This window comes from Festucalex cinctus, chromosome 18 (genome assembly GCF_051991245.1).
Source record: "Festucalex cinctus isolate MCC-2025b chromosome 18, RoL_Fcin_1.0, whole genome shotgun sequence".
NCBI lineage: Eukaryota > Metazoa > Chordata > Actinopteri > Syngnathiformes > Syngnathidae > Festucalex > Festucalex cinctus.
Window position 1 is genome coordinate 11276511 of NC_135428.1, and position 26846 is coordinate 11303356.

The following is a 26846-nucleotide window of genomic DNA, read 5'->3' on the forward strand; positions in this document are numbered from 1 at the left end:
TCGAACGATGTTTTTAATTTCAGTCAAACTTGGCTAGCTAATCCACAAGCCAATGGGAAACCTAGTTTGTGGCTTTTTTTGTCTGCTGGCAAGGATTTCCTTTGCGTTGATGAGGACTAAGCTTGGCAACAGCTGGCTAAAAGCTTGCACGCTCTCTCATTGGCGCATGGCTGCAAAATGTTGGATCAGACTGGACGTCTCCGGGCGGATCTCTTCCTGCGTGGCACCAACGAGGGCGACGGGCCCGTCCGGTAGGGAGGTCTCGTAAAAGGGGCAAACTTTGAGGTGGTCCGACATGGCTGAGGTGTCGCTCATCCGCCACGATGACACCGATGACAAGGCCGGACTGAACGCCCACACCTGCAACAGGATGATGTCATTTTTTGAGAAACCACAAAGGTGACAAAAGCAGAGTTGTTTTTTTTTTCAATTTCATAGTTAATGGAAAGACGGAATGATGGTCTTGACCGGCTCGGACGTCCATCGGACCGCCCCTCGGGAACGGGCTGTCTTCTCCCAGCGCAGCGAGACCATCCCTTGCGTGGGCAGAAGCGTGGCGCAAACTCGCCGCATGAGGCGAGACACCAGAGCCAGCTGGGACAGCGACAGAGCGTCCAGGAAGGACGCCAAGTGACACAGGAGCTCCCAGGGTAGCGAGCTCAGAGCGTCAAAGGCGTCGGCGCACGGCGGCGGACGGGCGTCTTCGGATGGACGCAAACTGAACGAGTTGAGATGTTGACTGCCACAGGAAGTGTAAGGGAAATCAATTCACACCAACAAATAATGAGGAGAAACGTCAATCAGAACTAGACCCGCCCCCAACTTGTCGCCAGCCAATCACAAGCCGTGCTGCATTTTTTCATGTAGCTCAACAGTACATATGTGGAGATGCTAGCTAAGCATTTTTCTAGGTGCTACACATAATAGACAATATAATTTGTATAGACATCAAGAAATAAAATGTCATAAAATGTTCAAGCATCAAATCTTGCAGTGGAATATTCTCAAGAAAAGTTGTAATCTAATATGATCTCACTGGTATGTGACGGTAGCGGCAGGGGTGTAACCAGCGGGTTGGAACCTCCTCCAGGTGTAGTTGCAGCCCAGGTACGCCAGGGGGCAGCGTTGCTCGAACCAGCCGCTTAGACCCGACTGAATGTCGCAGTGAACGTTCCTGCGGAACGCGGAAGTCAACTAAAAGCGCCTTCTCATCAACATCCAAAAGTCACGTGTGCGCGTGCGCCAGGTAGGATGTAATTGTGCGGTTGTCACCTGACGTGCGCGGCGTACTCAAGGCGCAGGAAGCTGTGACCGCAAAGGAAGTTGAAGGCGCAGCATCCGCGGTTGTGCCGCCCGCTCGCGCTCTCTTCCTGCAAAGTGAGGTGAAGCCGCTTTTGGCTGCGGCGCCCCGTGACCTCCGCCAAGGTGCTTCCGCGTTTGAACGGCGCCGAGCGGAACCGGTGCGTTTGCGTTCCCACGTCCACGTACAGACCGTCCGCCGCTTTCCAGTCACTGATCTGGAATTGAAAATTACAATCACTCAACAGGTGGCGCTATGAGATTTAACTGTAAGAGCACTTTAGCCAATCATAAGCCTGAAGGAAGTTGTGAGTGGAAAAAGACAACAATAAAGAATTATGACAAGATGGAAACCAAACAAATGGAAATGGACGAAAGGAGCCTAAAACGGTCAATTTCAAGCCAAAACGGCTGACTTCCTTTGTCGTTTCCAGCATGATTCCTTGAGACTTTTTTTGTGGATCTCGTCACATTGACCTGTATGAATGACTAGACAGCCGATAGCCCATACAAGCCAGTGCAAGCCGTTGAAGTCACTGGGCGGCCATCTTGTTACTCCCACCTCGCGAGCAGACGGTATAAATACAGATGACACTTAGCTCGTAGGCCTGCATCCAAATACACAAGGCTGGGTCCTCCGTAGGCTGAATTTGTTGGCTGCGTGACGTCACTCCCGACGCGACTCAACAACACGCACAGACTAAAGTGTCAGTCAATGCTAAGATTTAGAAGAGGCATTTGTTGATTTACAGTTATAATTCTTTAAATAAAAAAATACAAGTTTCCTCCTGTACTAAGTATCACTAAGCATATAATTTATACACGTATTTAAGGCAAGTTGTAAAATGTCTGAAATCCTCTTGTTTATGTTTAATACATTTAAAACACCATAAATCATGCTGTTCTACTAAGTACTGTCTCAAATGTTCTTCAATTTCGATCCTGTAAATGTGTAGGATCGTATGCCGAGAAACGTTTCTTGGGAGGAGCAATATGGCGGCCTCGCGACCTCAAAAGTCTTGGCCTGTCGGCTAACAAGTCATATATATAGATCAGTGGTCTCGTCACGACGGACCACCAAAAGTCAATGTCTGTCAAATATTAAAGTCAATCTGTTTTTTGTGGATGAATTTCCAAAAGCTTGTTTGATTTGCTTTTTTTTTTATGGCAAATCATCAAACTTCAAACACAAGGACTAAAACTCAAAATCTTTGCAAATGAGTGTTGTCCATCTGTCGAGTATGCAAGGTTGAAATTTGGTCTCCTATGGGGAACGTCCTTCAGACAAGTTGGCTTTCAGTGACCCCTGAAGATTTGCCAACACGCGACAATGAAAACTTGACAATTTAGCATCAGCCGACCGTCTGGTATAAACTCGATTGAAATTTGCCAGCAGTTGGAGTTTGATTTTGAAGCCAAAAAACGGCTCCATTTTTGAGAAGATGCGCAGTGACCTTGTGTCCTCGGGCCTCCCTCTCGGCGTAGCCCAGCAGCGTGTCCTGAACTTCGTCATCGTACAAGTCGTCCGGGCCGACAGGCAGGTCGGACGTGTCCACGCTGCGATGCTTGCTCGGCGCGCGAACGCCCGTGTCGTAAAGCTGCACGCGGCTACGGTACCGGTAGCTGGTGGGAACCTATACGGACGCACAGTTCAAATTTCAAAGTAATGTTAGGTGGATTAAGGTGTGCGTGGACGGTTTGCAGGTGACCTTGAAGGAGCGCAGGGTCTGCACAGGAATGGGATCCAGGCTGCCATAGACAAAGTCTTTGTTTCTGGGTGTGCAGGCCTGGATGTGCCCGAAGGCCAGCAGCATGCGTCCGTGATGGACCACGTACATGTTGTACTCCTGAGGGCTCAGCTCCTGCCCCAGACGCTCCAGAACACCCTCCTGCCACGGCGCCAGACCCATCTTGCTCGTGTCCAATGACGGGGGGGACCTCTCGCCTTCGGCGCCGCCTTCAAGTCCGGCTTTCTTCTCGACGCTCTTCGGACCGCCTTCGGTTGTCTCGCCGCTGGATTCCGGGCGGCTCCGATTGGCCTCGGCTGCAGCGCGGTCGGCTTTCTCCGGGACTGACATCGCCTCGCTCATCTTCGACTTGTCCTCGTTCGCCGCCGGAGGCTTTTTGGCAACAGCGGCGACCGTCGCCATGGTGACAGCAGCTTCATGAGGGCTGTCGTCTTCTGGACTGCTTGTGTGGCACCCTGTGAGAAAACGTCAAGTTAGAGATGTTTTTCTCACTCTGCTTCATCTATCCTTCCTTCCTCTCTTTAGTTTTTCCTCTGGTCTCTTGAGATCTCCCTAATCTGTTGGAATTTAAAGGTTTCTGGGGTTGGTGTAAGATTCTGGTTTTGTAACCATGTGGGTGGCAGGTGGTGTTTGGTTGGTGCTGGATTTCACTTTGATTCATCTTTCTTAACATTGATCTTTCCTCTGGTCTCCTGACCTTCTGAACTTCCCGACTCTGAAGTATCCGGTTACAGTGATCGGTAATGGGATTTTTATTAGGTTAGAGGCGAACTTTAAAAAAAAAAAAAATTTGACAGTTTCGAGAACATCAAGTAAGGAAATGATCCTATGACCTTTTTGTTGTTGTTGTGTGGTGTCCCTCAAGTGTTCCTCCCGAGTCTCCTTCTCTTCTTCTTCTTCTTGCTGTTGCGTCATCTCCGGGTAAAGCGTGTCCATTCTGAGTCGAGCAAAGAGCTTTTCCTGGTCCACACGCGCCAGGGCCACATCCAGAGCCTCCGCTTGGCCTTCCTCCTCCTCCTCCTCCTCCTCCGGGTTGTCCGGCCGTACACCCACGCGGTCCTCGGGCCAACGATTCCACTCAGCTCCGCACACCACCACGCTAGCAGGGCACGTCCGCAAGTGGGAGGCCAGCCGTGCGCGGGGCAGCAGGGCGGGGCAGCCATAGGCGGCGTTGAGGCAGGGCACGCGAGCGCGGGGGCACAGCGGCAGGTGCCCCTCCTCTTTGCACAGGTGGAAGCGCGCCCCGCAATGCAGGTTGCATGCCACCAGGGCGCAGCACACGCCCGCTTCCGTCCGCTCCCGGCAACGCCTGCTGTAGCAGGAGTCGCAGTGGGCGTGCTGACGCCCCCTGCTGGACGTGCGGCGCACACTCTGAGGGAAGGAAGCACAGTGAAAGGCTGAGTCATTTTGCGATTTAAAGGGGAAGTCAACCCCCCACAAAAAATCTTGGCAATATGTTCTATGCAGCCCCACTGGTCGAAATATGATATTTTGGTTAATATCGCATTAGTGGAATATGAGTTAAGCAGCAAAATCCAGCAGTTTTTATCCATCTCAGGGGGCGGCCATTTTGCCACTTGCTGTCGACTGAAAATGACATCACAGTTGCTCAGGTAACAACCAATCGCAGTCCAGCTTCAGAAAACAGATGAGCCGTGATCGGTTGTTGCCTGAGCAACTGTGATGTCATCTTCAGTCGACAGCAAGTGGCAAAATGGCCGCTCCCTGAGGTGGAGAAAAACGTCTGCATTTTGCTTCATAACTCGTATTCTACAAATGTAATATTAATCAGAATGTCATGTTGAGACTTGTGAGGTAACATATAACATATTAATGTCAAGAAATTTTTAAAAGGCTGAATTCCCCTTTAATGTTGTCATGGTGACCAGCGACTCATGACAACTGGAAAGGAAAACCTTTTCCAAAACTCAACAAAACGACAAAGTCAAAGTAGTCAAATACCTACCACAACATGAAACAATAACACAACATACTGTATGAGCAAAACCATGCGAGAAAGTAACTTTAACATTAAACATGAAACACACTAACACACAATTACACTCAATGACCTACAATGGTACATTTACACACACTGACACTTTTGACATCATGACAATTCCACACATTTTGACCTAAAATGACAGGACTTTTAAACAATGACACACAACAGACGCACTCACCATTGCTCAACTCCTACACAGACACTTTGCTTGTCCTGCAAACACACAAAAGTTCCAGCACGGTGAGTGTGTTGTGTTTGTGTGTCCATGTTAAAAATAGAGATGGCGTATGGCGCCCTTGAAAATGTTCCACAGGTGCTCACAAGCAGGTTTGCCTTACTCGTAAGACGCTGCTGCCCATTTTTCCGTGTGGCACTTGTAGACGCTTGTTGATGTTGAGCGCATGCATGAATCTCATCGATGAAAAGATGAAGGTGGGCTACAGGTGAGGAACATGTGAAGGTCGATGAAGGTGTGAGGTCAGACTGAGATCTGCCATGAGTGTTTATGTGCGTTTAGCAGCTGTTTGAAAAGGGAGGGAGGAGTTTGTGTGGCTCTGCTAATTTTAACTTGAACAACTTGACTCCTGCCGGAGACGTTTGCAGGAAACACAAGACGCGATTCCTGCTCCTCGCACAAGCGCCGCCGCGTGTGTGAGGCGTCGTCATTGGCAGCTGGGACCGGATCGGAACTTGTGAGGTCCACCAGTACCAATGGTGAGTAGATGTCAACGTAGAAGACGTGGACCTATATATGACGGGATTAACAATGCAGCTTACTCATTATAGTGACGTGTAGTCACCGGCGGCCATCTTGCATTGCGACTCACTCCGCTCGCCTAGCTTGAATACATTGATTTCTGCAAGTCACGATTCACCATACTAAGTTAATAGACTCTGAATGGTGGATGCAAACAGTGAAGTTGGTTCTTTGGGAGGCTTACGTGACTTCATATGGAGATCCTGGCGTAAAACACACCGTGTGTTGCGTTTTCACCAAAAACAAGGTGTCAGTAAGAGTAGCAACATAAGATGGCTGCCCTTTGGCTTCAGCCATGAGTGACAAGTTGTTAGTCTGTGACGCAGAATGGTATAATTGCCGCCATACTTGATTCAATGATAGTTGTAAACATTCATGAAAGCAAATATGTTGATTTGATGAAGCTCAAAGTGGCAACTACTTGATGTCATATTGAGTCCAACGTTGTTGTTTTGGTTTTTGTCTGCTTCCCAAATCAGAATCTGAAGGAATGAGAGCCATTCACTTTGTAGGTTGTCGTTTTGTCAAGTTCATACCATTGACTTGCATTAGTTGAGGGGATAGACGTGACACATCCAATATGGCGGACGCACTACCCTACCAAAACAACTTCCTGCTTGGCTGGCGCATGATTGACAGGGTGTGTGTGTGTTTTTGTTACATTATGGCGCGCATTTTCCCGGTTTATCTATCATTGTGGGGACGTTTTAGTGTTTAGGTTTGAATTGGCGTTTGGTTGAAGGGTTAGATAATCAGTTGTAATAGTTAAACTAAGTTTTAGGTAAGGGGCTGGGAATTGTATTACGTCAATGAGATGTCCCCACTAAGATAGTAAAACAATTTGTGTGTGTGCCAGCATACCCACTGCAGGTCCTGCTACAACAGGCGCTGCGGAGCTCGGGTGAAGGCAGGCGAGTGCTGCCCCCTGGTGGCATGCCGTCTGCACTGCGGGGCACTCTTCCACTTGTGCAAAGAGGACGACCACCTGCTGCTGTGCCCCGGCGCCCGCGTGCCCTGCCTCAACGCTGCCTACGGCTGCCCCGCCCAGCTGTCCCGCGCCCAGCTGGCCGCCCACCTGCGGGCGTGCCCCGCCAGCGCGGTGGTCTGCTGCGTGGAGTGGAACCGTTGGCCCGCTAACGACGCCCACTCATACCCGAGTCCTGACCTGCACCGCAACCTGATGAGGGAATACGAGGCGGGAGCGTGCCGGAACCTGGACCTGGCGCTGGCGTTGAAGGATCAAGAGCGCTTGTTCCGCTCGCTGAAGATGAAGAAGCTTTTCCCAGAACTGACCCGGAGTGCCGAAGAGGAGGAAGAGGAGGAGGAGGAGAGGAAGAGGAAGGAGGAGGAGGAGAAGAAGCAGGAGAAGAGGAAGGCCATGTTGGAGAGGGAGGCCGCACCAAAGATCTGGGAGTCTTTTAGCCCTTTTCAAGTCAACGTTACTCCAGAGGAGGAAGATGAAGAGGATGAGCTGAGTGAGCTCGAGCGCGAGGCTCTGGCCAGGAAGCCTCTTGATGTGAGCGAACCTCGGTTGCAGAACTTCAGCGCCTGGGAGAGCATGTTCAGCATGGCCATGGGCGGCTGCAGGGAGGCGGGGAGGAACCAGAATCAAGCGCCTGGCGGAACCGAGAAGCCGGGCTGTGCCACGTTGGTAGCGGCGGACGTCTGCGAGGTCGCCCCCTTGTGGCGCCCACCCACCGAGAAGGCGGCGTTCGAATACGGCCACTTGGAGCCCATGAAGATCGTGGCCATGAGGACCTTCAAGGTACCGAGCAGCTTCTCGGCCAAGCAGAATCGCATCCGCAATCCGGGATTCTACAAGAGGGACACCAAGGCCGTGGACACCTCAGACCTGCAGGGGGCGCCGCAGGACGTGCCCGTCTGGGAGGAGGTTCAGGTCAGACAACTACTTGACATAATGACGGGGATGAAGATTAGGTAGCCTTTTAAAATGTTAAAATTTAAGAAATAATACACATTTTCATAGAAATGTATGCAAAATTGAGTCAGTTGCTGGACAGATAAATGCCTTACACAAGTAAAAGTAAGCTCATGAGTCTTCTTCGCCTGAACACTTGCGTCTATTTCTCCGCCACCCTTATGAATTGCTCCCCCGCGTGGCCTGCCAAGTAATTGCTCAGTAAGTAATGAGCAATGGAGCCGTTATAGTGGCTGTATATTATTAACTCATTCACTGCCATTGATGTGTATATCCGTCAATGGCAGTGAATGAGTTAAGTTAATTCCGTTCCCATTGACGTGTATATCCGTCATTGGCAGTGAATGAGTTAACTAGAAATATTGCAAACCCTGCGTAGGTGTATCGATAATCTATTGAGAGACAAAGTATCACATTTTATCACGCTATATCGTCACTAGATGACATGAGTTATCGGTCCTCAGGCGTCGCTGCTCTGCTCTCTGGAGAAGGAGCAGCGAGGTCACCTGATCGCCGAGAAGCTTTGCACTGATGGCCTCCTGCAGGACGAGGGCACGCAGACTTTCCACTTCCTGTCGACGCCCTTCGCCAGCGCCGCGTGCCTGGCGGATTTGACGGCCGGCCGGGAGGCAGAGCTCCACCTGCAGCTGCAGCTGGAGAGCGTCAGCAACCGCCACCACAAAGCTAGCTCCGCCTTCACCGCCGTGTGTGGACACGCTGTGCACCGGCGCGAATACGCCGCGCATTACAAGTTTGTCGCGCACACTTGACGTCAGTACATATATGAACTGATTTATTGTACAATTAACTGTTATTTTCCACATCCATCCATCTTATGTCGAACTTGTCCTCATTTGGGTCGCACCCCCCAAAAAAATATGACAATAATATGTTCTATGAAGCCCCTCTAGTCTAAATATGGTATTGTGGTTAATATTGCATCAGTGAATTTGAGTTAAGCAGCAAAATCCAGCTGTTTTTATTAATATCACTCACTCACTCACTCACTCACTCACTCACTCACTCACTCACTCACTCACTCACTCACTCACTCACTCACTCACTCACTCACACACACAAGCTTACTTCAGGTAACAACCAATCACAACTTAGCTTCAGAAAACAGGTGAGCTGTGATTAGTCATTGCCTGATGTGATGTCATCTGTAGTTGACAGCAAGTGGCAAAATGGCCGCCCCGAGATGGATAAAAATGGCTGGATTATGCTGCATAAGTCATATTCCACAAATGTAATGTTAATCACAATGTCATGTTTAGACGGTGAAGTCACATATATTATTGTCAAGAAATGTTTTTCAAATTTTTCCACTTGCTGTCATCTGAAGATGACAGCACCTGTGCTGAAGAAGTAGCTAACGACCAATAATGGCTCAGTTTGCTGATGAAACCCAGAAAACAGATAAGTCATGATTGGTCATTACCTACTTCCTCAGCACAGGTGATGTCATCTTCAGTTGATGGCAAGTGGAAAAAAAAAGGTTTTAAAGTTATTACTAACACAAGAAAAATAATGGAGTTATCAAATTAATTCTAGACAAAATATTAAAGGGACACTTGGCTCATTGAACAATTTTCAGCAGTGAAAAGTTAATATTTTGTCCTTCATTATTTTTCATGTGCAATTAATACTTTTAAAAAGTTTTGTTTCTACTTGCTGTCGACTAACGATGACGTCACCTGTGCTGAGGAAGCAGGTAACGGCCAATCATGGCTCACCTGTTTTTTGGGTTTGGTCAGTAAACTGAGCCATGATTGGTCGTTACCTACTTCCTCAGCGCAGGTGATGTCATCATCAGTCGACAGCAAGTGGAAAAATTACTTTAGAAAGGTATTAATTGTACATGAAAAATACTGAAGTTACCTCATTAATTATTGACAATATGCCTCAATGAGTCCAGTATTAAGGTTGACTTCCCTTTCAAAATGTCGCTAGGTGACAGATTGTGCTGTTTCCTGAGTGAGCAGTTTGACTTTGTAATGCAGGAACGCGCACAGTGACATCCAGATGAGCGTCAACGGATGGTTCCAACACCGATGTCCGCTAGCGTACTTGGGCTGTACCTTCAGCCAGACCAGGTTCACGCCGTCCACGCACCAAGCTGAGGTGGTCTTCACGTAAGATCAGCCGTCCTGTGTGGGTTGTGCATGTTGTCCCTGTTGTAGATTTTTTTTTTTTTCATTCAGGGAGGATCTGGGCTGCTTCCAGCTACGTCCCGTCGTCCCCACCGCCGAAAGTCGCTTTGACGCTCTGAGCTCACTGCCCTTCGAGCTCCTGTGTCACATGGCGACGTTCCTGGACAGCCTGTCGCTGTCCCAGCTGGCTCTGGTGTCTCGCCTCATGAGGCAGGTTTGCTCAACGCTGCTGCCCACGCGAGGGATGGTATCGCTGCGCTGGGAAAGGACGGTCTACCCTGGAAGGGGGGTCCGATGGAGCGCTGAGCACAAGGTGAGGGGAAGTGTCGAGTTCATGTGCTTTCAAATTTGAAATCTTTGCCAACCAAATTTCAGCTGACTTTAAAAAAAAACAAAAAAACAAAAAAAAACACCATCAATTGTTGTGGGGTTGAACACAGGTGTAAAATGTAGTGAGGGAGGTATTAGGTCATCAAAGTCAAGCAATGGTAAACATTTGTAGGTTACAGGTTAGTAACCTGCTGATTAGTGATATACCTATTAATTAGTAGTCAAGGAGACTGATAACCGATATTTCAAGCGATATTCATTTGCAATAAAACAGAAATTATTAGCATAAAAAAACTTTTCTTTTTAATTTTAAAAATATAAAGAATTGACAGTAGTTTTGTTTAAAAAAATATTTGAAAAATTGTTAAAATTAATAACTAAGCACATAAATAGTTCCCTAAAGTTATTCTACTCTAAATAAGGTTTTCCAAAATTTCAACATAATTTCTTAATTAGTTTTCTAATTTTTTTTAAATTAAAAAGTGTAGGGAGTTACAAGTGTCAGCATCATTTTTTTTATAAAGTGTAAATTTAAATCTATAAAGGAAAAGTTCCCTGTATCTCACTGAGCGAGGGTTCGTAAAAGGTTCGCAGACAGTGAAAAATTGTCTGAATGTTTGAAATATCTTTGTGATACGTAAAAAGTCTCTGTGAACATCTTACAAAGCCTGATGAAAACGCTTAATTTGCTACGTTCGCAAGCATTCACCTCTTTATTGTTTACTTTATTGGCCTTCATATTCGTAAAAAGTCCGATGTCGATATTTGTCAAAATGCTAAATATCTGATAATCACTCTATCCCTGCTGCAGATATACAGATAACTAAATTTATGGTTTCTTGAGTGGATGTTTGTGCATATTTATTAATTAAGAAGTAACATTACCTAGTTATTCTTTGGCCGCGGCATTTTGGATTTTTAAGACAAAAAAATGGGGGGGGGGAAAAATCAAAGAAACGTGTCCAAAAGTTTCTTCACTATTCTCCATCGTTCTCCTTGTCAGGATGATTCCACCTCACAGCAATCCAAAGGCGTCGTTTGCTTGTGTCTGTGCAGGTGTGGCACTTCAGCAGCAGCTTCTCTGCCGTGGATGCCTGGAAATTCCGAGACATTCCGCCCATGTCGGAGCACCTGAGCTTGTGTCCGTACTACGAGCGGCAGAGCAGAAGCGAGCGCGTTCTGCTGCCCGACGCAAAGTGCAAACGTCAAAGAGGAATATACTCAAACCATCAATAATTCAGAGATATTCATCATTGTTGTTCTTCTATTGTGTCATCATTCGTCAGCACAACAATCATCACATGCACATCGTTAACGTCCGTCTGTCGGCTGTATGTCGACCTTGAAAACTTGCTTAGCGTGTTTGTCCTTCAGGATGCATCGTGGCTCGAAAGAGGCGAGGGCGTCCAAGCAGATGGGGTCCGTCAGCTGAGTGTCTCGCTGGGCGACGTAACGGCGCCTCCTGTTGGCCCGGTACGCCTCCAGCCTCTCTTCCTCCGCCCGCGGGTCCTGCAGGACCCCCTCCCACCTCAGACACTCCTTCACCTGCACATCCGGCAGCGTCGGCGAAGGTGTTGGCGGTGTTGGTGGCAGCGGTGGCAGCGGTGGCAGCGGCGGCGGCGGCGGCGGCAGCGGCAGCGGCAGCGGCGGCGGTGTCGGCGGCATTGGAGTCAGCGCCGGGGCCAGCGCCGGGGCCAGCGCCGGCGGTTCTTTGGGGTTGCTGTCCGAGGCGATGAGGAGTTGGGGCTCTTTCGGGGGGTCCTTGCTCTTCTTGCACACAACTCGCCGTTTGGACGGTTGAGCTCGGGGCACCGGGGTCACCTGGATGGCGTCGGAGAACCTGACTGCCGGGATGGGCTCAACTAAAGTGAATGAGGGTTGGCAAGAGTTAATGAGGTTTTAACGGGGTTGACTGAGGCTACGTTTATGTTCCTGGCAACAATGGCAGACCCCAGTTGGCCAAAACATACAGCATTAAGATTTTCAAAACATGGAAAAGATTTACTTGAGTAAACACTACGCTACGTGACGTTGTGTCTTTGTGTGCAATACGGTTATTATATTTTTGGAATTTTCATTTTAGTTAGTTTTTATTAGTTTTCAGGGTGGTTCTGTTAGTTTTTATTAGTTTTAGTTATTTAATAAATACTTAGTTTTAGTTAGAGTATTAGTTTTAGTGTTTTAAAAAATGTGCATTACTTGTGTGCAATATTAAAAAAAAAAACAACAAAAAACAACATAGGAGCGACGTCATCTGAAGGTGCTTTTCTATTGGCTGATGCTAGATGACATCACTTCTATGTGACACACTGTCAAACATCCTTATTCCGGTTAACATAAAAATAAATCTACTTAAAATCATCCACAAAGTCTTATGCATTAAATTAACTCATTCACTCCCAGCCATTTTCCCTGAAACAATCTCCAGCTCCCGGCTGTTTTACTGGATTTGGACTCATTTTGCAAGGCCCACAGAATAATGCTATATTGCTATAAAAACATGGAACCGACCAAAAGAAAGATAAAAGTCTCTTCTTTTATCAGGAAAAAAATAAAGTATATTTCTATCTGTTTCCATTTTGCAGCAATTAGCATGAGAAGAATATAGCTAAGTTTCATCATTATTGACATTCCTGGTAAAAACACTGACAAAAAGAGCTTGTCACAACATGGCCCTGGCTGATCTCTTATACTCTGCTGCCACCTGCTGGCCGTTTGCGTAATAACTACCATTTCTTCAACCATTCTTTGCAGTTGAAAAGCAAGTTGCTCTAGCAAAAAACGTATAAATACGTCTTTGGGACACTTAAAACATTTAAAATCGAACGTATTTATATGATTTTGGGAGCAAATGAGTTAATTGCCAAAGACTAAAATGAAGAAAAATTTTGTTAAAATTACAGTTAGTTAGTTTTTCAAACATAAAATGTAGTTTCAGTTAGTTTTCATTTTTAAAAAGCATTTTCATTTTTATTTTATTTCCTGAATGAAATTGTTTTTTGTTTTTTTTTGCTTAGTTTTAGTTAACTAGAATAACCTTGGTGTGCATGCACTCCAGGCGCATTCCGTTCACATTAGAAGTTGCATTTGTTTTTGTAATGAACCACTAAATAAAAAGATCGGATTAAAAAAATAAATAAATAAAAACAAATCCGTACTTGACATAATTCTTAACATAGTCTTAGCTTTCTGTCAATAACCAACACACTAATTGAAGCAAAGCACGCCCATTGCACAATGAATGCATAGTGTGGCTACATCAATCAAATTATCTTATCAACTGTATTTAGCATTAAAGTTGATTGTAAACATTTTTTTTATTACTGTTAATGAACTGATAATCGATTATTTGGGATAGTTTCATGATGAAAAAGCAAAAGCAATTTAACACTTGCGCAATATCACACGAGAGGGAGTCTGGCTGTACTCATCAATGTTTGTGAACCTCAGAGCTACTTTTTTGCCAACTTACTCATACCAAGGAAGGTCGACCAATTTGCACTTCTACACTGAGTCTACTTATGTTCAATTTCAGGTTACTGAATTCATAATTCAGATGCCACCACCCCAAACTAAACTATCTAGAACTGTCCCTTTTATAGCAATAATAATGTAGTTTAAAACCATTTTAAGGCACTAAGTTCAAGCCTTTAAAATGTGTATGCAAAATGTGTTAATTAGTTGAATTTAATAATGTAAAAATCAATTGCTGTTTTATGACTTCTCCTGAAATAAACCCTGAACCAATTAGTCAATGAAATTAATTTACAAAGATCGATTAAACAATTACTGAGAATAAATGAATTCGTAAGATTTGGCACATTTTGAAAAGAATTACATCATTGCAACAAATATTGATCACGTTCACTTACATGGGGTATAAAAGTACACCATTTGCATTTACCTGGTTGTTCTGTTGGGGTGTGTGAAGTGCCAACTTTCTTTCTCTTTTTTCTTTTCTTCCTCTTCTTCTTTTTGTCGTCCGAGCTGCTTGAAGTCTTCATCTTGTCCTCCGACATGTTACCAAGCTAGCTTCCCCACACTCGACGCCGCCTGACAAAGACAAACACACAAACAAATTGACTAGTTTTTTTTTTTTTTTTTAAGCTCTTCAGTGCCGATAAAAGCAAGTTTATTGTGGTCAAACTTTTGTGTTCTCAAGGTACAAGACGTGAAGGGCACTTTAGCTAACAGAAGCTCGCTGCACATGACGTTGCCATGGCAACACAATACAAACCAGAGCGCTGTCTTACTATTTATTTATTATTTTTAGTTTTAAATTTCCAAAACTGAATGAGACCAAAACGGCCGTTGGATAGACATTAACACCAATGTCTGCTTGCTGTGTTTGGAAGACTTCTACTGTTTACTTTGAATGAATACTCCACTTCCAGTTTTACTTTCGGGTAGGGGAAACCCGGAGGAAGTACAACTGTCGTTCGAACAAAAAATAAAAGCGTCAACAAAGCTTCATCGTGACATCATTTCAACACGCAACCTCCTGATATGGAGGCACAACCAAGTCACAGAAATTAGAATTATTTATATGTACAATCTAATATAATGTTGGGATTCACCGTGGGGTTTTCAAATGAATGGGTTAGGATTGACATCGTAGCCAGCAAAACCATTTACACTGTATTTAATATTGTGTAATACAATTAAACTGCACCACACTCAATATCTACTTATCTTAAACTGTGTTATATACTAACTATGGAAGTAGGCTTATCAACTTTCGACCTCCAACATGCTGTCATCTGATGTCTGTCCTACTCCCGGTTACTGTAAGGAGCCTCCACTCGTTCATGTGACTGTCCACCTCTTCCGCCGAGATTTCATCAGTGATAACTTGATCAATCACTAAATTGGTACAGAATACCGAGTCCCAATGAGGGGGCGTGGTCAATGACTGTGCAAAGCTGACGTGCGTCGACAACTCCTGCTTGCCTACGTCATCACGCAGGCAGCTGACCGGCGTGGGAAGCCGGCTGACTTGGGTGTGGAAGTGTGCGTGTGGGGAAAAAAGGGTCTGCGGCTCGCAAAGTGGGTCAGCAGGAACACGACCGAGCCGGAAGAAGACGACGAAGGATGAGGAGGAGATTCCGCTTGAAGGCTCGTCTCAGTCGTCTGCTCGAACCGAGCCGACCGGTTCCGAACAAGGTGGGCCGTTCGTGTCAATGTGTTGCGATTGACTGACCATTTGATTGATGACGTCTGAGCGTCATTTTGCTCGAGAAGCACATTCGGGCGGCGGCACCGACACTTTCGGAGTCCACTTGTCGTCCACAGGTCTCGCAACCGCAGTGTGGTGCGCCGTCACGTTGCCGAGAAGAAGAAGAAGACAACGAGAAGGGTTGCGTTGGTTTCGGGTGGACTAGATTCCAGAAAGAACTTATCCAAAAGGGACAATTTCCAAGTTAAAACATTTCAACAGGGAGAGCGGGGAATATACGGAAATCCACTCTAAATGTAATATCCACAGACACAAATGTTCCTCATGTACTGTCCTTTTATAGTGGCTGCAAAAGCATTTCAACGGCTCATTGGCGTCACCTACTGGTATTGTCCTTACACTACTAGGAAACCAATGTGAGTTGATGTTATGAAGTGCACTGTCGCCGTCTAGCGGTGAGAGTTTGATGTTTGTTTGCAAACTACTGTCAATCTTTTCAGGGGCTCGGTCATGAATTCAAATGTTCCCATAGGAAGTCGAATGTGTCAAATTCTGAAGTGTGTTGTCCAACTTTTCAACGACGGCTTGTTGTCTACCTGCAGGCTCATCTTGAAGACGGAAAGTCTTTGGACGGCTGACGCGCGAGCAGTTCTTCGCTGGCCAGCTTTACGTTGGTGACGCTGGCTAAAGCTGCCAGCTGAAGAACTGTTCCGCTCAGCTCCGGCCCCGAACACGCAGGAAGCGCAAGCAAGCAGGAACACGTGCTCCGAAAACTCATCTCGATCATCTGTTCAAGTCTTTGCTTTGTATGTCTTCAAGCGAGTGATTGTACAACTGTGCTGTGAGTCCCAGGACTGGTAGATGGGCTCCCTCTAGTGGTACACAAAAGAATCACTCTAAAATGTTCAATATTTCAATGATGACAAGCAAATATATTAGAATGATGTTTGCAGCTTGCTTCTTCAGTACAATTTTAAGTACAGTTCAGTTGTATTTAACTTTGAAGTGCAGTACATTACATTAATCTTTGCCGTTTTAAAATTATGGTGTTAATGTTGAAGCTGCATTATATCTTACTATAAAATGAGATCTACTTTTGAGGTATTAAGTATTCTAATGTTGGATAGCTTTTTGTTTTTACGTTTGGAAACCACTAATATGTTTTTTTTTTTTTTTTTTTTAAATGAACGTTTTAACTGAACTGCACTTTCTCAGTATTACCACTTGGTGGTGCTACTAACCTGTGGTGTTGCTTAAATCGTTTGTGTACCTCAAATTGTTTTTTTGTTTGTTTTGTTTTTAAACGCCAGTGTATAATGACACAACATCGTGAATATGAATTATTTCTTTATAGTACAATCTATGATGTACGTAATATATGAGACACAAACAAATAAATTTGAAGAGAAACAAACCTCTGGAGCTTGTTTCCTGGTTGATGCTATTAGGAGCATTATAATCAATTCAATAATTGATGACTGCACGCATTTATAGCCATTAGAACATTTCGCTTGACTATGAGCGTGACGTCAAGCCAACATGTGTAGCCCGGATGCCGTCATCAACTCCTCGAGTTCCATCAAAGAACTGTCCAATGGGAAGGTTAAGAAAAGTGAGTTTGGTGACGAATAGGGCCAGAACACGTCTTCCATGTTCTTGCCATCATCAAAAGCTCCAAGTATGGTACTAGTACACTCTTCGTAGCCTACTTAGCACTTTGGCATATAGGACCGCTACATGCTCCAAGTCAAGCAAAACTTTGCACTATTTACTAGTAGCCTACCACTATTGACATTATAAAGGGCTATAGTTAACATCCAGTGCTTCATTACTTCATTACATGTTGGCCAACGAGTAGCCTATGATATTCCATATATAAATCCATCTAAGCTACGTGACAAAGCACGTGCAGAAGGAGCTGGAGGGGAATATAGCAGCTCAAAAGGGCTTTGAGTTCCTTGGCGGAGGTAAAGGGTCCATTAAGCGCGGTACCGGTTCGACTGAGCTCTGCACTTTTGGGCTGGACGCAACGCGCACACGCAACTGAGTCAGCAGCAAGGCACACACGCACCTCGCTCGCCTCGGCGTAAATGGAAAGCTTTTACGCGCCGCCCGGCGTGCACGCGCGCCTTAAGTGATGTCTGCGGGCGGGGAGGTGGGGTTGGGAGGGGTGTAGCAATGTGGACCTGGATGAGAGCATCAGAACCTCCCGGCCGATCACACGGATGGAGAACCTCTGAGGTTTGCCTACTTACAAGTTGAAGACGCCTAGAAAGACTTTTTTTTTTTTTTCCTTTCTTTTTTTGGCCGCCTAACATGGCTGTCAACACCGACAACTGCTCGGTCCCGGTCCGGAGGGACCCGTCCAGCATCGGAGACTTCCACGACACCGACAAGCTGTTGAGCGCCGCGGCGGGCGGTGTCGGCGGCGGCGGGGGCGCGCGCGGCTCGCCAGACCTGCGCGGCAGCGTCCGCTCGCTGGACGCCGAGCAGAATGGACACCGCTCGCCGCTCAAGTCCGGCTCGGTGGGCCAGCTGGCAGCCGCACCCAGGTCGTCGTCCCGGCTCAGCCTGGCGTCCGGGGGGCCGCCCGGTGCGCCGCCGCCCAGCTACCTGTGGCTGGCCGTCCTTTCCTGCCTCTGTCCCGGCGTGCCGCTCAACGTGTGCGCGCTGTGGTACGCCAGCGTGGTGAGCTCACAACTTTTCGATTTTTTTTGCGTTGCGTATTTCGACAATTATGAGCTCTTTTCATAAGGTATGACGTCAAATAAAATTAAAGAGTCACTGGATCCAAATCCCTAATTGGGAGAGATACTACCAAAAACCAAATTTTTACCAAGTGGAGCGAGAGGGGTCCACTCTCAATTCCTTTGAAGGGATTCGGCTATCAAGAATGAGTTTGCAAATGTGTTTGCCATCATTCGTTGCCAACTCACTGCAGAGGGATTGTTTAAGTGGACCTATAGATCACAAGGTTCAAACTCGTGGCCCCCTACATCATTTTACATGGCCCAAAAAAGCAAATCGTGTGTGTCAGCTTCCATGATCCGTGATCATAAAATGTTTCATTGCCGTGTCTTATGAATAATGTTGAGATTTTGCAGATTTTTTTGAGTTACCGTTTTACTGCCACACGTTATAAAAAAACAAACAAACAAACAACCCCCACAGTGCCAGTCGATTTCAAGCATTTTAACTGATCTTTCAAGGCAAACAAAAAAGAATATTGTGTACTTTTACTATAGTGGGTACCACATGAAAGATCGCATTCATTTCTTTTATTAGAAAAAAAGTATTTTTCTACTTTATTCCGTTCTTTAGTAAGTAGTATCATTTGAAAATATGTAATGAGTAATTGAGTGACATTGAGCGAAAATTGAAAAAATAAGGAGAAAAGAAGCTTTTTGTGAAAAGATACAGTTTCTCCACAACAATGACTTTGACACTAATATTTTTTTGTTTAGTGATGCTCTGTGAATTAGGTTTCATGTGACAAAGACTTCGATCATTCACGTCATCCTTGAAAACGTTCAATTTCATCACATTTCATCAGATTTTGTCACGCTTCATTCTAATTCCATACACTGGCAGCCCATTGAAAAGAGATACAATGCTGCCATCTGCTGGCCATAGTCAGTGGGTGTTTTTGATTTCACAACCTAATTGAGGCAGCGCTCCACTTAGATGTTGCACTGCCCATTGATTTAAAAAAACAAAACAAAACAAAAAAAACACGCCTAGTTGACAATTAACGTTTATGGTGGCATACGTCGGGATTTTACTGATCATTATTAAACATTTTTGGCTGTAAAAGAGTTAAATAACTTTTGAACAACAATTGAACAAACTATTACCGTTTACTTCTGATTTCAAACCTAGTAACCCATCCAATTGTTGTGTAACAAGCCATAAAAGTGGCCAAACACAAAAAATGTTTGTCACTCTTGACCTAAATAGTTCCTATGGAAGGATATTGCTACCACACCACAAAAAAATCTAAGTTCAGGATTCCTTATGTGCCAAAATTCACATTTTAATGTGATAAGTTTCACATTTAACATGAAAACAGAACAAAGCCGCTCTTGACGCTCGAGGCGACAGCCGGAGCACAACGTAGCCGTTTTTGTAATCTTGCTTTGAAATAGAAAATCTTTACCTTTTTCAAATTGTATTGTAGTAGAGCAGCAAGTTGCGTAGCTCATAACTTTGATTTCGTAGACACAAAAATGTCTTTGACATTTGCCGACAAAACAACACAAGAAGTTGCTTCCTGTTTGCCCAATTGCGCAAGTCAAACTTTGCAAGGTTCCACTTTATCACTTTTCACGTTACAATGTGAAACATATCCCATTAAAATAACGTCTTATGCTGTAACACGTTATTGAACTGATATTGACCTTTGTAGTACTGATAGAAAAAACAAGGCTATATTTTACTCAAGTTTTTTTCTCCATAAGTCTGTGTATGCGTATTGCCTGTCACTGACCTCTGACCTCCGGCTTGTGGCCAGTCTCGCTCGGTGCTAAACAACGGCGACGTGGAGGCGGCGCGCAAGTACGGCCGCGTGTCTTTGCTGCTCAGCCTCCTCGCCATGCTGCTGGGCGTGGCTGTCATCGTCTTCATCGTCTTCACCATCGGTACGCCGCGCAGTCACAGTCACCTCCCGCCGTTTTGTCCGTGTCGCGGCGTCATCTCACGTAGCATGGCAAAAAACAAACAAACAAAAAAAAAACTGAAAAAGTGCACATTTGTTGATCTGATTGAATAGAGTAAAGTTTTTATTGCCAAGTGTACAAATCACAAACAGGTTAAAAAAAAACACGTATGGAATTAACCCATGTGGGGAAAAAATTGATAAAAGAAAATGACATTGACCAAATTTGGATATATTCAACTTGAGATCCAAGCTCTTTGACCTCATATACAGTGCACTAGTAAAATGACGAGAGCGCACTACTAGAATGATTGTCTGACATTTTCACACTTAAAAAAAATAATGCTGGTATCATTTGGTACCAATACCTGGTATCGGTACTCGCCCATCCCTACTAGAAACAAAGAGCATACTAGTACTGCAATTGATTGAAATTCAATTACAATTTCAATTATTACACTCCACAATGTCAAAATCAGCATAATCGTAAAAAAGATTATTAATACTAATTTTTGAGTTGTTTAAATTTAAACATTTGCACTTTTTTTTTTATTTTAAAATAACTAATTTAATACATTTTGTTTCATCCAAAAGGAACTTCCATAATTATAGTGTTTCAAAGAATTGTATTTGTCTTAATAATTTTTTATTTGTTTTTTAACGTTGAAACATTTTCTAGTTTTGTACTAAAAAAAAAAAAATCATCCTACTGCACAGTACACTGCACTCCAACTTCAAATTTTTGCCTAAATAAATAAATAAATAAATAAATAAATATATATTTATAAGGGGTTGGTTAATTAATTAATAACCAACCAATAATAATTAATTGACTCACTGAGCCATTTTCAACTGTAAAAATTTAATATTTTGTCTATAATTAATGTGGTAACTTCCTTATTTTTCATGTACAATTAATACCTTTAAAAAGTAATTTTTTCTTCTTGCTGTCGACTGATGATGACATCACCTGTGCTGAGGAAGTAGGTAACGACCAATCATGGCTCAGTTTGCTGACCAACCCCAGAAAATAGGTAAACCATGATTGGTCATTACCTACATCCTCAGCACAGGTGATGTCATCATCAGTCGACAGCAAGAAGAAAAAAAATCATTTTTAAAGGTATTAATTGTACATGAAAAATAATGAAGTTGTCAAATTAATTCTGGATAGAATGTGAACTTTTCACTGCTGCTCGAATTGCTCTCCATATTAGTCACTGACACCAAAACTCTGGTCTATGTACTAGTAAGCTCCACATTAGTAAACAATTCCACATACTAGTCAAATAACGTTACTAATGAGAGAAAATTGTAGCATGCATTATAGCATATATTATAGCATTAGCATATATCAGTACACAACTAGCACGACTTGTGAAGTGCTTACTAGTAGAATTTTACAATGTTGCTAGTTCTTTGAATAGTGTGCAGTTGCAAACTAGTGCACAGTGTTGCCTCATTTTTTATACTTGTCTGTGCGTGTGCGTGCGTGTGTGTGTGTGTGTGTGTGTGTGTGTGTGTGTGTGTGTGTGTAGAGCTCCAGCAGTGAGCGTGGGTCCCTTGGACCGGTTCCGAACTTGGCCCAAGGGAGGAGGAAGACGAGATGGAAAAGCACAAACGCGAGAAGAAGAAGAGGAACTGATGTGACGGAAGATAAGCGACGACATCAGCCTGGTACTGCTTGACCCTTAAATAACCTACAAGGTCAGAATTGGAGGAGGGAGGGGCTTGAGACACACACACGCACACGCAGTCCCGGTTGTCAACGAAGATCTTCTGCTGGCGACCGGCTTCACAGGGAACTTTTTTGGAGGAGCCCCAAAACGAAACAAAAATTCAATTCCTGCAATCACTTCAAAATGGCCGCCCCAGAGAGAAGCAGCACTTTTTGGTTCTTCCCAAAAGACTTTTGAGCGTCCCGCCCGTGTTTCTGGTGTTGACGTGTACTTTGTATGTTTCTACTGTATGACTGACACGCTCGTTTGTTTGCATGTGTCAAATAAACTGGAATGAGCATGTGACACCAGTGCACGTCACCCGCACATTTTCTTTCCTGGAGTGGCTACAAAGTGCAAAAAAAAGTTGGAAAAAAGTAAAAAAAAAAAATTGTGGTTGACAGAGTTGACGACGGCAATGTAAATTGCAGAAAGTCAGACAGCATGGTTGCCATGGCGATACTGGCGTATAGATGTGAGGGAGTGATGAATAAGCCAACGTGAAAAACTTGCCATCTGCATGTTTCCTGCTTGATTCGGCAAGTTGGAGCGTGATTGGTTGAAAACGTAAAACCATCACCCCAAAATGTGCATACAAATCAAGTCAAATATCAGAAGTCAAACATAATTAGCAACATAACAGAAGTCAATCCAAATCGCTAAAACGCCATCAATCACATATTTGAGTACAAAACAGTTCATAAGTCACAGTGAATGTCAAGTAAAATACTCAAATATATGAATAAAGTTAGTCTATTCAATGTAATTACTAATATTATATACGTCAAATTAAATTAATAAAATATTTAACTAAAACGAACTTTAAAAGCTAAGTAATATAACATTATTAAAAAAAAAAAAAAAAAAAAACTAATGAAAACTCACCTACCATACCAGTAAGGTTAGCCGCTGCCGCCTCCATCTTGAATTAAAGTGCGCTCAGCGCTGCAAAGCATCATGGTCTATGTAGTTCACAAGGCTGCGATGGGCATAAACGGGAGAAAAGACAAGTTTTTTGATGGAGATGTGCTGCTTTTAATATTGATAACAAATCGTGACAATTTTAATATTGCAATATCGACATTATTGTTACATACCTAACAAACATAATTAGTAAGAAGTCAAAAATAGAAGTAATTAAGTAAAACAAGTCATACTAATCCATAAAATAAGCTCAATAAAATCTGTCCAATATAAAAAGTCAAGTGTATTGAAATGAATTAAATGTGTTGAAGTCGGTAAAAGTCGAAGACGTGCAAATTGTTGTCGCTTTGCCAGCAGAAGAAGAAAAGCCAGCAGCACTTAACTGACTGCACACCAAAGAAATCGATCGTGTTTTCTACTCATCCGGCCTCCCTCCCTCCCTCCTCCCCTCCCTGCCTCCCTTCCTCCCTCTGGCATCCCTCTTTTCCACGCTACAATCACCTTGTGGGGTTTTTTTGGCCAATGGGAAGGAAGTCTTCAAGAAGGCTCACTCCATCCATCTGTCCACCCGCTGCCGGACATCCTGGGGAGACAAATGACATGATCACGTTCACAATTATCATAAAAAGTCACATGATCACACACAAAATGTCAAATCTTCCTTAAACCAGGAAGCGAGTCATCATCAATTTATGTTTGGTCATTTCAAACCAGGCCTTGTTTTTCAATAAAGGGATGGATCTTTTTTTTTTTTAAGTTTTCCAAAAAATAATGGACAGATGAATGTATTCTCTAAATAACGTTTTGTTACAGCCCGTCATATATCATCACAAAGATGAGTTGAATTTTGTATTGTGTTTGCTTGACGCGATCGGCCACCAAAAAGCGAGACAAACGCGTCCCCTGAGTGGACAAACCTCCTCGCCCATCGCCGACTTCCTGCATTAAGGCTTTTAAGCGATTAGCACTGCCGAACCCGCAACATCTCTTATTGACACCGCCTCATCATCATCATCATCATCATCATCATCAGGACTTGACGTGGCGGGCTGGTGTGGCTCCAAGTGTCATTTGCGACGTGTGCAAGGATGAGAGGAGGTGGTGTGCACACATGTAAACACTCTTGTGTGCGGCCTCCTGCGGTTGGATTTACTGGAGCCGGCACTTAGAGGAAAGTAGACCCCCAGAGAGCTGGTTGGTGGTGTGTGTGTGTGGGGGGGGTTTAGCTTCCTATTACGCGTGCAAACATTAACCCTTCCACAATATGGCCCTCTGCTGGTGATGCGGGGAAGGACAAACAGGTGCCCAAAACCGTTCGCGGGTTCACATATTTGCAGATTTCCACCCCCCACAATCTATATATATTTTTTTTATATATTTTTGTTTTTTTGGGGTGGCGGATTTTCTCCCCCTATTTCCATACTGGGAAATGTATATACATGTTTATTAGAGTTTTTAGAAGATTTGACGATTGTTACTGCCCCACGCCCTATCACCCCAACGTATTTCAATTTGATTTAGGATTTTCGCTATTTGCAGACCAACTCGATCCCTAACCTTCTGCAAATAGAGGGGGTCCACTGTATTTTACTCAAATTGGCTTCAAAGTCCCGTCCGAAATCAAACAAAAAATATAAAGGTTACTCACTTCACTTGGTCTCATTTTACTTGAGTTGAGTTACTTAAATCCTGTAGGAAAACGTGGAAAGTTCACGGTCAGTCCGGTGGGGAAGTCACTTGTCATTTTACTCTATTGAGAAATCAAAATGTCAGCCTTAACAAAAAATATATATATATTGAATTATGATTTGAAACGTAACACTTGAAAATGTTCACTTTAGCCAGTGTCTGTCTTCACTTTACAACACAACTTGCTTGGACCAGGAGGCCGCCATATTAGTTGCCGACATCAACATCGCCATTAACATCACTGTCGTCAACTGCCGCCAACTGTCGCAATTGCAAATTGCAACGCAAAGCGCACAGCGACCTCTAGCGACCACAAACGAGAAATACGTGTAATCTCTCTCTCTCTCTCTCTCTCTCTCTCTCTCTCTCTCTCTCTCTCTCTCTCTCTCTCTCTCTCTCTCTCTCTCTCTCTCTCTCTCTCTCTCTCTCTCTCTCTCTCTCTCGTACAATTTCAGTTACAGCTTTGTTTTTTTTCCCAGTGTTGAACATGTGAAATATGTTGTATGTGAAATATGTTAAGAGTCGGACTCAGTGAAACAAATATTCGATGATAATGATGTGTGAAAGAAGTGACGAGAGCAATATGACGCTAATGTTGTTTTGTTTGTCTTTATTATTTTTATTCAAATACGATGAAGAGAAACTAATGACAAAATGTTGGCACCTTGTTCAAATAGGTCTCACATCTTTCATCATGTCAAAATACAAAAGTTCTGTGCACCACAGTGAAGCACCTTAAATCCACCCAGGATGCCGCTTGGACCGACCGGACCCGAGGATGGCGGCAAGATGGAGGAGGAGGAAAAGGAGGGAGGATGCAAAAGACAACCTCAGTGCTGGATCCTCCTGATGGACTGAATCTGGGGGGTCTGAGCGTGAGAGCCTAACTCCCGGAAGGACTTGTACTCGCCGCCACGGCAGTCCGACTCCACGATGTACTGCTGGCCTCGGTAGCCCGGATACTGATAGCACACGAACCTGACGGAGAAGAAACAGGGAAAACTAACTGGTTAGCATCAGAAGCTAACATGTTTGACATCAGGCGCAAACAGATTAGCAGTAAAAGCTAAAACGTTTGACATTAGCAGCTAAAAGGTTAACTTCTGAAGCTAACAGATTTAACAACAGCAGACAAGAGGTTAGTGTGAGAAGCTAACAAATTAGCGCTAGGAGTGCATAGCAACAATGCAGTGAGTAATTCTGATAGTTCAACAATGAGAATCAAAACTTACGCTCCATTCTGGATGTGCATGGATCCAACCTGGTTGTTCAACCAGCCCATAGCCTGCAGGGAGGGGTAGTCGTCGGACAGTTCAAACTGGCGACCCGTCATGTTCTCCATCTCGTAGATGGTCATGCGAGCTTCCTTGTGGTTCTGAAAAAAACGAGGAGAAGAAAGATGAGCCAAGTGGCGTGATGCTCGCCGGTTGTCATTATTGTCAGCTTACGGCGCAGCAGATGGGCCTGAAGGAGATCATCCTCTCGATGCGGTACGAGTTGCTGCCGCTGTAGGCCTCGAAGCGAGGGTAGTCGCCTTTCTCCAGGACAAACTGCTGGCCGCAGAAGCTCGAGTGCTCGTAGCCCACCCAGCTGGATGCCACAAGTAAGTCAGTAATGGGTGCCGGTTAGTGTTAGTTAATGTCTCCGTCAAGTGGAGTCTGTCCCTTTCTATTCACCCTGTCATCCCAGATAGGAGCATACGTACGCGCCGCACTCCACCTTGAGGGAGCGGATGTTGTCCAGGCCGCACTCCAGGATGTTCCGGCAGCTGGCCGTGAACTCTGTGCGCTTTCCCTGGAAGTGCTCCTGGTCGTACACCGTTATCTGCACGCACAAACGCAACTAGCCTCACTCCAGGTAGTCTATTGTGTCATCGTTGGTGGGTCTGCGGACTCACCTTCCAGGGGCCGGTGGGTGAGGGGTTGGTCTGAGCCATCTTCTTCCTGGGTGGGAAATAAACGTGGAAAATTTTCAGGTCACTAGGACGAAAGAAAACATGGACTCGAAAACTTTCTTACCGAGCAAAGTGCTGATCTGAGAGTCGCAGGGTTTCACTGACGGGGCTGCCGAGGCGACGCGTACGGGGGGCTTATATACAAAGCATTCGAGGGGGATGGGGAGGAGGCCCCATGTCAGCACTTTGCTTTGGAACTGATGCCTTTGTTGCCACACGGTGACACACAATCAGGACATGTTCAGTTTGGTGCTAATCAACTTCAGATCTGGATCTCATTCACTCACATTAAAATGATTTGGACCCTCAGAGACTTATGAATGGCGCGCGCGTACGTGCCTTCACCTCATTGGCTTATCCTGCCCCCTGAGAAGCAAAATTGGGCTCAAATGATAAACAAAATAACACAGGACATTCCTGCAGGGCGGGAATGTGCGTGCGTGTGTTTCTGCTGATGCGTGTGCCTCTTGGACGTGACAAAGCGACACGCTAACTCAGCA

At 44.7% G+C, this 26846-nt stretch overlaps 5 protein-coding genes and 1 long non-coding RNA gene across 13 annotated transcripts; 3 read left to right on the forward strand and 3 right to left on the reverse strand.

Annotated features, from left to right (window-relative positions):
- On the reverse strand, window positions 1-5523 carry LOC144006042 (F-box only protein 40-like). Its single transcript, XM_077504671.1, has 9 exons — window positions 5391-5523; window positions 5231-5265; window positions 3881-4418; window positions 3009-3502; window positions 2754-2933; window positions 1273-1517; window positions 1037-1174; window positions 469-739; window positions 1-360 (listed from the first exon to the last, which is right to left on the reverse strand). The coding sequence occupies exons 2-9, from the start codon at window positions 5231-5233 to the stop codon at window positions 157-159; spliced, it is 2073 nt and encodes a 690-aa protein (XP_077360797.1). The 5' UTR covers window positions 5234-5265; window positions 5391-5523; the 3' UTR covers window positions 1-156.
- On the forward strand, window positions 5383-12658 carry LOC144006043 (F-box only protein 40-like). Its single transcript, XM_077504672.1, has 7 exons — window positions 5383-5495; window positions 5646-5766; window positions 6666-7706; window positions 8213-8499; window positions 9752-9883; window positions 9953-10214; window positions 11288-12658. Exons 2-7 carry the CDS (start codon window positions 5764-5766, stop codon window positions 11465-11467), a joined length of 1905 nt encoding a protein of 634 aa, XP_077360798.1. The 5' UTR covers window positions 5383-5495; window positions 5646-5763; the 3' UTR covers window positions 11468-12658.
- LOC144006048 (uncharacterized) lies at window positions 11468-24624 on the reverse strand. Of its 8 annotated transcripts, none has more exons than XM_077504680.1 (7): window positions 24540-24624; window positions 24352-24453; window positions 23205-23286; window positions 22674-22758; window positions 19894-20099; window positions 14136-14284; window positions 11468-12093 (listed from the first exon to the last, which is right to left on the reverse strand). In XM_077504680.1, exons 6-7 carry the CDS (start codon window positions 14248-14250, stop codon window positions 11543-11545), a joined length of 666 nt encoding a protein of 221 aa, XP_077360806.1. In that variant the 5' UTR covers window positions 14251-14284; window positions 19894-20099; window positions 22674-22758; window positions 23205-23286; window positions 24352-24453; window positions 24540-24624; the 3' UTR covers window positions 11468-11542. The 8 variants fall into 8 exon arrangements, with proteins under 8 accessions (XP_077360806.1, XP_077360805.1, XP_077360804.1 ...); XM_077504679.1 differs by having other exon boundaries at window positions 22669-22758; XM_077504678.1 differs by having other exon boundaries at window positions 22665-22758.
- LOC144006051 (uncharacterized) lies at window positions 15152-16823 on the forward strand. Its single transcript, XR_013279733.1, has 2 exons — window positions 15152-15394; window positions 16010-16823. It is a non-coding gene; the product is annotated as an uncharacterized LOC144006051 (long non-coding RNA).
- trarg1b (trafficking regulator of GLUT4 (SLC2A4) 1b) lies at window positions 17724-21613 on the forward strand. Its single transcript, XM_077505843.1, has 3 exons — window positions 17724-18095; window positions 19918-20104; window positions 21600-21613. Exons 1-3 carry the CDS (start codon window positions 17724-17726, stop codon window positions 21611-21613), a joined length of 573 nt encoding a protein of 190 aa, XP_077361969.1.
- Window positions 24625-24987: 363 nt separating the features above from the next.
- On the reverse strand, window positions 24988-26524 carry LOC144006223 (beta-crystallin A1-like). Its single transcript, XM_077504968.1, has 6 exons — window positions 26411-26524; window positions 26290-26335; window positions 26098-26216; window positions 25841-25982; window positions 25625-25767; window positions 24988-25370 (listed from the first exon to the last, which is right to left on the reverse strand). Exons 2-6 carry the CDS (start codon window positions 26326-26328, stop codon window positions 25223-25225), a joined length of 591 nt encoding a protein of 196 aa, XP_077361094.1. The 5' UTR covers window positions 26329-26335; window positions 26411-26524; the 3' UTR covers window positions 24988-25222.
- Window positions 26525-26846: the final 322 nt, after the last annotated feature.